The sequence below is a fragment of the Otolemur garnettii genome, unplaced genomic scaffold (genome assembly GCF_000181295.1).
Source record: "Otolemur garnettii isolate 467f Iridium unplaced genomic scaffold, OtoGar3 scaffold00021, whole genome shotgun sequence".
Lineage (NCBI taxonomy): Eukaryota > Metazoa > Chordata > Mammalia > Primates > Galagidae > Otolemur > Otolemur garnettii.
Window position 1 is genome coordinate 2,936,370 of NW_003852416.1, and position 13,583 is coordinate 2,949,952.

Sequence of the window (13,583 nt, forward strand, 5' to 3'; positions counted from 1 at the left end):
CTTTAATGTGATAAGAAAGGAGGCTTCAGGCTCCGAGCCTCAGGCAGGTAGAGCAGTGTTTAGCTTAGGTTTAATACCAATTTCTCCATTTATCTTTACGTAGACAAATCAACACTGGCTTTTCGGGCATGTTCTCTGATAAAAGGATTCATTTTAAAACTCAATTAAATTAAAAGATGAGTTGACTTAAAGAAAAATGTTGTATAGGTAACTTGTAAAGGCTGCAAACACGGCAAAAACCATGAAGGTATGAGAACGATGGATGGCTATAGGCCCAGATGGGGGCCATTTTTGTCAATCCCATACTCAGATGGGGAAACTGAGGCTACAAGGATGCACAGCCAGTAAGTGGCAGGACTGGGGTTCCATGTGGTCCTGAGGACAAGGAATGATGTCAAGGAGCCTTCCCAGATCCCTGGACTCCAGGAGCTGGTGCCTGGGTTGGGGGCGAGGGGTCCAGGGAGGCAATGCAGCAAGCAGGGGGCCAGAGGGGGAGGGAACTTGGGATAATTATAATTTCCTTTTATTTAAGCTCTTTACTTTATAAAAGGTGAATGTTCTCGGGAGAGCCAGACAAGCACTAGGAATAGATTTCTTTTGTGCAGTAACACAGGCTGATGGGCAACTTCCCTCTTAACAAAAACAAATTTTCCTGTCTTACCCTCTGATTGCCCCTGGAGGGCCCAGAGAACAATATCCTGCCTGTGGACCTTGGGCAAGAAATGTGCTCCCAGAGCTGCCTGCACTAGGGCCTTCCCGGCATCCCACAGAGGAAGGCTGAGGAGTTACTCAGAAGCCTGCCTCAACCCACTGGTCACCCCGCAGTCCAGGAGGAGCACCATGCAGGCCCTTCCAGGAGAACCACCATCAGGCTTGAGCTTCTTCTGGAAGCTGCTGACAGTTCACACTGAGACTGGGTACCACCTGCCAGGCCTTAGTAATTAGGATGGGGCAGTTCAGCGGCTCATGAGCCCAATTAAAATCAATGACAGCAGAATGTCTTACCATTGACACTGTAGAAGCAGGTCATTCGAGGGCTGCACTTAAACACTGGCTCCAGCATTATGACCCAGGCTCTTCTCTTCCCAAACCTCAGTTACCTGATCTGTAAATTGAGTACACTAATACCCATTTGGGGAAGATTCAAGCACAGGTCTGTAAGGTGCTAATGTAGTGCTGGACACAGAGGGTTCAAAGCCTGGAGCATGCTGTCACATCCACTAGGGTAGGTAAGGGTGGGATGTTACTAAAGGACCAGGCCTGGCTCTGATCTTTCCGACAGGGAATGGGGCTCAGGTTCTCCAAAGGAAGACTGGGTCATGTGGTTGAATGTGCACTAGGATTTTTTTACTTTGTCCCCGTACATGGTTTACTCCCTAAAGAACTGAAGTCTTCTTACAGAGACTGATACCACAAAGTAAAAATAAGTCATTTAAAAACAAGAATCAAAAAGTCAGAATTTTGTTAAAATTAAAAACCTTTATGCTTCAAAAGACACCATCAAGAAAGTAAAAAGAGGACCCACAGAACAGGAGAGCACATTTGCAAATCAAATATTTGATAAGGCACTTGTGTCTAGAACATACAAAGAACCTCTTCATCTCAAAATTAAAAAGACAAACAACCCAATTTCAAAATGGGCACAAGACTTGAATAGATATTTCCCAAAGGAGATGTACAAATGGCCAATAAGCGCACGAAAAGATGTTCAGCATTATTAGTCATTATGGAATTGCAAATCAAAATGACACCATTTCACACCCACTAGGATGGGTAAAATTAAAAAGACAGAAAATAACAAGTGTTGATGAGAATGTGGAGAAATTGGAACCTTCAGACACTACTGGTAGGCAGTGGTTTGAAAAACAGCCTGGCAGCTCCTCAAAAGCTTAAACATAGAGTCACCATATGACCCAACAATTCCCCTTCTAACTATATCCCAAGAGATATGAAAACATGAGACTACACAAAAATCTTGTACATGGATGTTCACAGCAGTATTATTCATAATAGCCCCAAAGGCCGAACAACCCATGTGTCGATCAGCTGATGGGCAGGTGAATAGTGGGGACATCTTCACAATGGAGTATTATTCAGCTGTGGAAAGGCACGAAGTGCCGACACACGCTGCAAGGTAGAAGGACCCTGAGAACACTGTGCTGGGAAAGCAGCTGGTCACAGAGGGCCGTGAGTTATACGACACATCTATTCTACGCATCTGAAAGCTCTAAGACAGGCCTAGAGCCAGAAAGTGGACTGGAGGGTGAGGAGGAAAGGGAGTGATTGCCAGTAGGTATGACAGTTTCTCCCTGGGGTGCTACAGTGCCCTGGAATCAGAAAGTGGTGATGGAGACTGGACTTGGCATATTTTAAAGATAGATGCTCTATGCTGCTGTCTTCATTAGTATTTATTATTATAATTAAGAATATTTCCTGGTTCACTCCGGCTCAGAGTGACCCTCCCCTCCTTTGAACACCTGTCACCTATACCATTTCTGGTTGGCAGGTAACAGGAAGGTGAGCTGGCCAGATCTCCACAGAGCCCAGCTCACCTGTCTGCTTTGACTGTGGAGCACTCTAGCCAGCTCCTCTGAGCTGATGAACCTGAGACACTTGGGGTTGTCCAACCAGCACCAGGGACTGGCCTGTGACACAGACAAGGTTTCCGGTCAGCGGGGAAGGGATTGAGAAGGCAGGCAGGACCCTGTCCTGGGTGCTTCCCCAGTATTCCACACGTTTCTCACCTCTGTCCTGGCTAACACACTGGGAGAGGAAGGGACATGTGTCACTTCCAGATCAGACAGTTAAGGTTCGTGTCCCTCCTTCATTCTTCCCTTCCCCTTGGCAGTGACCATCAGACAACATGTTCAAGATGATGGAGCCACAAAAGCAGCTAGGACCCCTGAGTCACCCGAGGGGAAGAATCCAGAAGAGTTAATGACCCAATCAGATTATGCATGAGAAAGAAAGAAACCATTTTTGGGGGAAGCACCTGGGACTTGGGGTTGGTTTGTTGTGGCAGCCTGACTGAGACCCGGCCTTTTCTCCATCCAGCCTCCTCGCCCAGCCCCTGGGCCCCAGCTTGGCCTCTCCCAGGTCTACAGCCGGCAGTTCCGCATCTGCATGATTTCCTCGAGACAGCCTCATTGTGCAAGCACAGAGAAGGGAGGGGAAAGGCAGAGGGCAGCCGCTGCTGACCAGCTGTCTAATATATACCAGCTACTGTGCTGGTCCTTGCTGGTTTTCTGTGATTCTTGCCACTTCCCACCCCCCCTGGCAGCCTGAGACACCGAGAGGTTAAGTGACTTTCCCAAGTCCACACAGGGAAGAGAAGAAAGCACGTGTGGCTTTGAACCGGGTCTACCTGACCCTAAAGTGCAGCTCCTTCTCACAGCCCTCTGCTGCCTCTCTGCTAGCTCTCCACAGCCTTCAACCCCTTCCACAGCGCACTGCGGCTGGCCACCTCTAACAGCCCCGAAGCAAAGCTGGCCACGTGCAGGCAGCTGGTGCGGGATTTGGGGCACAGCGTAGGTAGGGTGGGTTTTGGCTCTTGGGATGGAAGCTTCAGGTAAGGGTTTGAAGCGCACCCTCCCATAGGGAAGGAGAATGTAATTTCAGGGGAAAGCGTGTTAGAGAGCAGGGCTTTTCATTCAGACTTCCAGCAAAGATGTAATGTCAACACTGCTGGATGTGAGCCCACCAGTTGTCAGTTCCCCGAAGACACAAGGCGGGAGAGGTGAGGGGCCCGTGAAGGGGAGCTACCCAGGGGTCCCCGCCTTGCTTCACTCAAAGCAGCTCTCACTGACTGAGAACCAGGGATCTAGCATTGTGCTGGGACAGAGGACACAAGGAGAGTTGAGACCACTGTCTCTGTCCAATGCAGTTATGACTATCTGTGTGGCGCACACCTGTGCCTTCCCATATCCCTCACGCCATGCTGTCTTTCCTGGGGCCCTTCCACCTGCTCAGACTGAAGACAAAAACCACGGCAGCGTCTGGGACCCTCCTGTCCGCTCTCTTGCACAATCACATTTGGCCATGACCCGAGAGCATCCCCTCCTCCCCCCAACCCCCATGCTGCTGCCTAGTTTGGGTCACTGTCACCTTGCAGCTCCCGTAATAGCTCCTTCAATGGCCTCTTGGGTCAAGGCCTTCCTCACCTCCCTCTTTACTCCTCCCTGTGGTCTGACAGATTGTCCTAAAGTACAAATGGCACCTAAAGCCCTGAGGGCTCCCCTTTGCCACCTCCTCAATACAGTTCCCGGGCCCTATAGCCCAGAGGGCCCTCCACTGCCTTTCCACTCCTACAGCACAGGCCACCCCATGCCTCCTCCCACCTCCATGCCTGGGTTTCTCACCCTTGGCACCATGACAATCTGCCTCTAGCTACTTTGGCGTGGCAGGAAGCCATCATGTGTGCTGTGTGATGCTCAGTGGTATCCTGGCCACCACTACCAGATGCTAGGAATGCATACCCTACCCACCAATGGTGCCAATCACAGATACCCCTGGACAACACCAAACGCCCATTGCTCTCTGCCATTGCCCTGGAGGGACCGGATCCTTTCCCTTCTTTTGTGTCTGACCTTCTCCTCCTCCTTTTAAAGATATGCTTCAATAGTGCCAACCCTCCAGAAGTTTCTCTGGCTCATCTAGGAGAGCTGGGGCAGCTTCTCCAGGCCCCCACCTCTCTGGGTGCAGCCCCACTGCTGGTCTTGTCATGCTGCTTTGGACTGATCTGTGCACGTGTGATCCTAGTTCTGTAAGGTGGTGAAGTGGCACAACCACAGAGCTGCGGAGCCACGTGCTCAGAAACCAGCGGAGGGCAATGCGCTGAGCTGGGATATAGGGGCGAGAGAGTCATGTAGGGAGCAGCCCTTAGGTGGAGGTCTTCCTGGGCACAGCCTGGACAAAGGCAACATGTACAAGTGTCGGGATGAGACTAGGACAAAGTGTGGCTGGTGCCCGGTGTGGGAGACAGGTGGCTGCTGGAGCAGAAGATGGGGTGGCCACGAGGCCCCTGGGTTTGCTCTACAGGCCAAGGTGTGCTCAGCGGGATGTGAAATAAAAAAAACAAAACAAAACTGTATGTCATCAAATAAGTTTGGGGAATGCTTTGTGAGCAGTTAAACAGATTTCTGTATTGCAGGACTTCTCAGAGCCTTTAATATGTTCACATGCCAGTGACTTTCTACTGGCACCTAAAGTAGAGTCCAGACTGCTCCTCCTGGCTTGCCGTGCTATCCACACGTAATTGACCACAGAGGCTTTTTTGCGTAGAGCCTTTCACTGATTGGAGTCCTATGGTCTGTCCTTTGGAAAACACTGTTCAGAGCTGGGACACATGAGCTGTGGTTTGGGGACTGTGCCTCAGGTATTGTCCTCACTCAGCCAGAACTCCCCAGCACCTGAGGCATCTGTAGCACTGAAACATGCAAAAGGGTCTTGAGCAGGCTACAGGGGAGGACAGAGGCAGGGAGGGTGGTGTGGGATTTACTGTAGGAAAACAGTTGACCCAAGGAACGATGGACCACCTCCCCCAGCCCCCTGGGCCATAACATGTGGTATGGTTTAACATTTAAAAAACTAAAAGTACTTAAGGAAAAACATTGGCAAGCTCAAAGGCACTTGTAAAACCGTCTGAACCGATGGGGAGTTTGGGCCCCCTCCCTGCAGGAGGCAGAGGCTATGCTGAGCAGAGGTGGGGAGGCCTGGAGGCCCAGGTCAGGGGTGGCCAATAGGGGCTTCTGGATGAGGTTGGACATGGCAATGAAAGAGGGAAGCAGCCCCCAGTGGTAGCCCTGGTGCTTGCCCACACCTCACTCTTGTATAGACACAAAGAGCCCACCCAGCCAGGGGGGTTGGGCAGAAAAAGCACACCACTGTCACTGCTGGTTCCAGCCAGGCTGGTAGATGGCGGAAGGCAGTGATGAGGTGTGGCAGGGAAGACTGCACTTTGGGGGACATGCCCAGGGCTCCGGAATCACCCAGACTAGGGTTCAAATCCTGGCTCTGCCACTTGCTAGCTGAGGGGCCTGGGATGTGACAGCTCCTCAATCCTCCACTTTCTCATCTGTAAGATGAGGCCTGTGGACCCTGCCTCCTACAGTGACAGTGATGGGAGGTGTGCCTGGTACAATGGGCCCTTTGTACCTGTAAGCTGCCACTGTTTGGAGGGACACTGTCCTAAAGAGGCAGCATTAAAAAGGGCACAGATGCAGAGCTGAGCAGGCCAAGCTGACCTGTGTGGGAAGACGCCCTTGCACCGGGCAGCTGAGCAGCCAAGCTGCCCTTGCGGGTCACTCACTTCTGGGGGCGTTGGCAGCCTGTCCGTGAGCAGGGCTATCTCTCGTGGATACTGGAGACACCTGGCACACTGCAGGAGCTCAGCCAGGGAGCTATTGTGGTCATGTCCTTTTGAGTACTTACACCCCTCTGAGCTCGCAGCACCTGCTCATGTGCACATGTTCATGCTGTTTTGAGTGGTGGCCAGGAGATAAAAAATGCATCCACCTGTAGCCCATCAATACACCACTGGCTACAACTGAGAGTTAACAGAGACCCTGCTCAGACGTCACCAACAGACCCGTATCTAGAATGCAGCAGGGCAGCACTGCCCAAGAGCTTCACAGATGGCACGGGCAGCTATGTGCCATGTCTTGCCCAGAGTGAGCGGGTCCTGTTCTGCATCTGAAGGTGTTATGACCACTAGTCCTGTCATTTCTGGAATGGGCAAAGGACTTGGGGTGTTTGCAATCCACACACAGAGAAGTATGTGATTGTGATGGAAGCAGAAATGGAGAAAAAGCAAGATGATGACAGCTCTGTGCGTCTTTTAGGGATGGCCATCCGCAGGCCTGGAGCAGGATTTCGCAATGCTTCTGGGTGAGAGGCTGGTTCCCTTACAAGGGAGATGGCCAGCAGCCAACTGCAGAAGCTGGAGAAGAACATACCTGCTTGAGGACAAGGGCTAAATGTGGTGTAGGAGGTGTAGGAGTGGGGCACTGATGGCTGTGATGACCTCTGTCCACAGGCAGCCTGGGATAGCCACCAAGAGAAGCCTAAAGTGTCTAGGGTCTTGAGCAGGACAAAACCACTCTGGCCCCAGGGGTGCGGGATATGCACAAAGCAATTCACAGGCAGATCTCAGCTCACACTCTTAATTCCTCCAAGAAGTGGGTTTGGCAGAGAGGCCCCTTTTGAAGAAAGGGAAACTGAGGCCCAAAGAGAGAACAAGGCTTGACTCAGTGGGTAGAATAGCTGGGACTAGAACACTAAATGGGTCAAGGACACATTTCTCTGTCAAGGTGAGTTAAGAGGAAATAGGTCTTGGAGACCCTGGGCTGCTGTAATCCCCTTCCTTCAACCACTGGGTGGGTGCTCCTGAGCAGAGTCAAGGTGGCCCCTCCCCCCGCAGTGTTCTCCAGAATGGACTTCAGAAGTCCCCACATTCTTTCACTGTTCCATGGACTGCCTCAGCCTCAGGCGGCATGCTCTGCCAGTGCAGCCAGACTACCCCCTTTCCATCTTGCTCACCCCAACTCTTGCCCTCCATGCCAGCCTCTCAGAACTGCCCTGCTGAGCCTTTCTTCTGGGCACTTCCTATCCTTACCTTGGCCATGCCTCCAACTATCTTGTCACAAATGCTGGGGTGTCAACAATGGGCAAGATGGGGACCTCTGTGGGACAGGGCTAGCCTCCAAGAAGTAGGCTTCCTGCCCTTGACCCCAGGCCTGGCCTGAACCATCTGCCTCTTGGCCCTGCTAGGCTTGGGCACTCTCTAAGAGAGAATGAGAATTATGCATCTCGGGAGACCGAGGCAGCCACCAGCCTGTACCCACATGGCCTGGCACAAAACCAGGGGTTCATACTCCTGGATAAAGCCTCCTGTTCTTCCCACTGTGGGGCTTGGGAGGCCTCTTACCTTTGGGGTGAAGAACTTGGTCATAATTTCCTTCCCTTTTTCTCCCAGTTTTTCATCTGGAGTAACTTCATATTCTGACTAAAAAAAAGGAGAAAGAGAATAGTAACAGATTTGCTCGTGAGACCCGTATGTGTAGCTCCCCCCTGGGGAGCCCCCCTAGCAGCCACCTGACCAATCCCCTCCTTCTACAGGACAGGAAACTGAGGCCCAGTGAGGGCCTGGCCAAGAGCCCAGAGGGCCAGTCCAAGCTGGTTATCGTGACAGTGGCTCTCCACGGGGCTACATGTCAAAATAACCAGGGAGCACCAGCAAAGGCAGATGCTCAGCCTCTCGCCAGTGGGCCATGACGACTAGCATCCCGGCAGGTAGGGTTGAGTATCACCAACTCAGATAAATCAAAAGAAACCACTGAAAAATAACAGGCCACAGGCCACCAAACTGGATGGCCACTGAGAGGCTGTCTTAGGTCGCTCAGACCTTGCAAGCTGTGTGACCTTAGACAATTTGCTTAAATTCTCTAAAAATGCACATGGGACTAGCACCTACGTAAGGGCAATTATACAGACAGAAGTGATAAACTCTCAGCCTGGGGCCTGGCACATCATAAATATTCAATAACAAACACTTGCCATAATTACCGTCATTGCAATGATTATACCTTGCAAAGATAAACAGTAACATGGATGCCGTCTTTGGTTTTCAAAGTGAATACACAGAGACTTTTTTTAAGATGTTCTCATCTGAACCCAAAGAAGCAGGGTACTGACATGGGAGGACAGGAGCTGCCATCCCACCCCTTTACCTACAGGGGACATCCAGAGGGTCCACAGTGGAAAGGGACTTAACCAGGGTCATGCAGCTGGAGGTGGCAAGGCCAGGGCTCAAACCTCCAAGCCCAGAGCAACTTCTCAACAACACCGAGGAACTCAGGCCTCCAGATAGCCAGCCAAGCCAGCGGGGCCTGGGCTCTAAAGAAGCGAGGCCTCTAAGACCCAGACATTTTTATTTCCCTCGACCCAAAAGGGGCTCCCTCAGTCACATCTGACGTACTTGCCAAGTGGATGAAAGGCCTTGAGTTAACAAGAAGCCTGAGTAAGCTTGTCTTTCTCATTTAGACAAAGGAAATAATTGCAAATTGTTTACAACCATTTCAAAATCCACCACCCAAGGATTTGTCAGACTCAGCCCAAAAGTAAGGCTATTTCAAAAGAGAGGAAATGATACCAGCACAGACAGATCCAGGCTTCTCCTGGGGTACCCTGCTGGGTGGTTAGACGCCTGGCCCCATGCTGGTTCAAGGAAACCTCACAGCTCAGTGTCTGGGGTCTAGGACCAGGCTAGCCCAGACAAAGGGGAGCATAGGCAGCACCTGCAGTGTCCACAGATGTGCCAGGCATGTTTCCATCCCAAGTGAGTCAGTTTCCTGGTCTTGCCGTCTCTCTTCTAAGGGACAGACAAAATCCGATGATTTTCTCCAAGGGAGAAACATGGACACTATGATCATTTGGAACCCAGGGCTACTGGATGATGGTCTGGAATCCAACCCCTCATTTTATGGGGCTGAATACTGAGGCTCAGAGAAGTGAAGGACTTGCCCAAGTCACGCAGTCGACACCCACAGAGCCAGGACTCACTTGGGCCTCAGGACTCCCACTGGGCCACGTCCTCCTCACCATCGAGATGAGACTTGAAGGACTGCGGGTCTCTTGACAATTTGATTCGACTGATGGTTTCATGAGATGCTTTGAGGAGCGAAGGTGGTTCTTTCTTCTTGGCTTTTTCCTATTATTTTCTCCCTCTATTTCCCCCAACCATCCTCTAAACTGACATACACACCTTCCCATGTGGAGTCCTGATTATGGGGCTCCTCCTATGGGATAGGTATTATTATTCCCAATTTGCAGATGAGGAAACTGAGGCTGAGAGGGCAAATGACTGGGGGAAACGCAGGACAGCTAGCAAGTAACAGGGCTGCAGTGGCCTCTCTGCAGGGCTGAGGAAGCTAGGGCCAACTGCCCACCTTTGCCAGGGTGAGGAGAGAAGCACCCAGTGTCCTGGTGCTTCCAGACACCCCGCCTCATGGTCTGGCACCATGAGAATGTAGCCAGGCTGCTTTGCAGGGCCCAGGCCCTGGACGCATGGCCGATCACCCCTTGGGGTAACTCCATCCCATTCAGAACACTGGATTTGCACTGCCCAAAAATACATCTGTGAAGGCAGCTCTATTTAACTAAATGGAGGCCTGGGGTACACTAATCAGCCTCAGTAACCACCTGAAAATATTCTTGTTCTCAGGACTAAAACCCACGTTAGAAAAATAACATCCCTAGGCCAGGCCCAGCGGGGCAGACGGGCACGCAGGTCTGCAGTGAGGCAGCTGGGAGCATGCGGGGACAGGCCTCCTCAGCCAGAATCAAAAGGCCTTTCTCTAAGGAGTCCATGCCAGGCCACCACTTGGAGAACATTTGTGTTGGGAGGCGGAAGACTGATGGGAGGCCTCCAGCTGGCCTTTCCATGCCGATTAAGTCACCTGGAGTGACAGGCCCTGTCTCCATGGTCACCCTACGCAGGGCTGGGCTCATGGGCAATGGCAATGGCGGCTGGGCTGTGTGGGCAGCACCCTACATAGATCCCACTCCTTGAGGCTGGTGGCCCAGATAGCACTGCTCTGGAAACACCCTTGCCCAGGTGGTAAGGGAGCTTAAACCAGCTTAAATCCAAAAGCATAAGCTGCAAATGAGAGTTTGTGCCAACAACCTAGAATGTTATAACGAGAGCTGACTTGGGAAATGGCAGCCAGACAATGACGTTAGTGAAGAGAGGTGAACTGCACACAAGGACCGTCCCTGTGAATGCCACCTGTGGGAGGTGGCCAGACAGGGTAGGCCTCTCCTCCTCCCCCAAAGGGGACTCACACAGTCCTCTCTGCTATTCTGCCCACTTGAGCTCTTCTCCCTGCCCCCAGCTCAGCTCTGACACCCAGAGGGCACCTACCAACCCCTTTGGAGGTCACTTCTCTTCCCAGATACATTCCAGGTGCCACCAAGGAAGGCACCGGCTAAGGAGCTGTCTCTCTGCATTGTGATTTATGCCAAACACAGGACGGCCTTTGTGTTAGGCTTTTCCCTAACACAAGGAGCAAAATACTACACTGAGCTTAAGGAACAAAGTAGTATTCACATATCTGTGCCTGCCAAAGAGCATAAACATCTGTGTACATCTTAGTTTATAAACCCAATATTTCATTCTCTTGGCCTACTGTAATTACATCATCAATCTCGGAGAATGCCAGTGAAAATATGTCCTGGCTATTAAAACACATTTCCCTCAGATGATTTCTAGAACCTGCCACATTTTCAAAGAGGCTGGCATTGGTTTAGAGAGCAGAGTCTGGGCCGAATTCCTTCCTGCCTTGGGCTAACTTTAGCTGTCACCTCTTTCTCCCTGGAGACCTTCCCCTGCCTCAACAGGAAGATGAAGTCAGAGATGCCATGAGGTCTTGCCACCTCCAGCTTCTGTAATTATCGATGCGGTCAGCTTTCCCAGAGTCCTCGAGGCAGGGACAAGTGACGTGCCTGGCTGGCACACCGCTGGCCATGGCCCTAGCTGGAGAGCCACCCAGATCTGCCCACACTGGCCCTGGCATCTTGCCTGTGCTGCCAGCCACCCCACCAAAGCCCCTGACCTTTCCTGCCCTGCTGTGGGGCAGGAGGGAGCCAGGGTGGGGTGGTTTTCTGCTATTCCCTCTGGGGCACCACAGACTCACACTGACTCCTGTGTGAGTCCCTTCCCCGTCACTGGGGTTGACATGTGGCAGAGGTGTAGAGGTCCTGGAGTGGCCGCTGCTGATTTCCCTGCCCGCCCTGCAGCTGGTAAACAGACCTTCACTAAACTCCCTCATCTCTGCTGTGGGCTGGCTGTCCATTTCTCGCCAGGACCCTGACTGAAACTCTGCACTGTCCTTCACGGGTGGGCACTGATCCCACTCCCTCTCTGCCCCCAGCTGGGATGTAGCACACTGCACGAGGTGCCCACCTGGGCAAATACTCTTCTCTGATCCTGGGCCCCCATCCGAGTGGCCTCTCAGGCCTGGTAGGAGAGGTTCATTTGTCCAGCTACAGCAACATGTGGGAGGGAACCTGAGAAAGGAGGGAAGAGTGGACCCTGCCCACATCTGGTACAGACTGAGAATGGGAGGAAAGACCCTACGGTGACCCGGACCTTCACAGGGGCTGGCTTGTGAATCACGTCCTGGCCTGAGGCAAACGCTGAACAGAAGGAAAGAAGAAAGGGGAGCTGCACCACTCCCAGGTGGAGGTGACTCACCCCTCTCAGGCAATATCTCCCTGGCAGCTGTCAGAGCCCTGTGGCAGAAGGGCTGTGCGGTCCTGCCTCCTGTCTGAGTGGCCTCCACCTCCTCTTGCCCTCTCAGAACTATTTCTCCGTCCCTGAAGCCACCATGCAAAGGGCTTTCACTTTCCATGTTACTTTTTGGTTTCTGAATGAGAAGAATCCCAGCCTACCCTAGTTCAGGCAAGACTGTAATCTCTCGGCTCCTGGAATCCAAGGATGAGCTGAACAACCAAACTGTGGAGGGAAAGGAAGTGCAGCTGGCCCGAGAGCCCGAGAACCAGGGATGTGAGCAGTTCCCAGGGTTTGTATTTTAAGGCTTCTCCAGCAAAGAAGTTACACTCAAGTCTATCAAGTCCAGATAAAGGATTCATTGGTCCATCCTGGCTCACAGGTTCCCCAGAGCTCCAATCAACTGTAGTTTAGGAGTGTCATCACGGAAGCTTCTAGAATAGCCATGTTATTTGGGAATATGGGTGGGGTACCCAAAAGATCAGACATCCACACATATCAACTATATAAACCCATTTTACAAAAAGATACCTGCACCAGAATGTTTATCGCAGCATAATTCACAACTGCAAAGATATGGAACCAATGTAAGTGTCCATTGACTGATGAGTGGATAAAGTGTGTGTGTGCAGAGGTGGGTGGTGTATGGAGTACTAAGCCATCAAAAGGAATGAAATAATGTCTTTTGCTGCACAACTTGGATGGAACCAAAGAACATTATCCTAAGAGATGTATCTCTGGAACGGAAAAACAAACACATGTTCTCACTTAGAAGTGAGAGATAAGTGAGAGACAGACATGGTCATAATAAGGTATAATGCGCATTGGAAACTAAAAAGGGGGAAAGGGGATGAGGCATAAAAATCTACCTATTGGGTACAATGTACACTGTTCCAGTGACAGCATAATACAATTAATCCAAAAAATATTGGTACCCCCTAAATTTTTTAAAACAAAACCCCTCCATTTTAGAAGTGGTATTTTTTCCAGATGATCCTGCTCCCAGGGTCTGAATTCACCAACTGTACTGGGGGCTCTATATGCAACTGAAGAATTATTAGCACTCTTCACCCTCCTCCCTTTGGGAGGTCAAAGCAGTGATAGAAAGATAAGCAGATTACATAGCTCCCCTGGTGAGACACAATAGATAATTAGCAATAGAACTGCAGATAATCAGGCATATCTAAAGCCAGGTGATAGCCCACTGATCTCGTGATCTTCCCTAGTTCAAGGCTAATGAGTACCTTGGAGTGCCTTTAAAAAAAATTTTTTTTATTAAGTCAGATACACATACATC

The 13,583-nt window shown here is 51.1% G+C and overlaps 1 protein-coding gene across 2 annotated transcripts in view; it reads right to left on the minus strand.

Moving 5' to 3' along the window:
* The window catches only part of GRK5 (G protein-coupled receptor kinase 5), a 229,804-nt gene that overhangs the window by 47,429 nt on the left and 168,792 nt on the right, over nucleotides 1-13,583 (minus strand). For both annotated transcript variants that reach the window (XM_023511674.1, XM_023511675.1), the window contains exon 4: nucleotides 7,925-8,002. In XM_023511674.1, coding sequence (XP_023367442.1) covers nucleotides 7,925-8,002 — 78 coding nt within the window. The remainder of the gene's footprint in view (nucleotides 1-7,924; nucleotides 8,003-13,583) is intronic.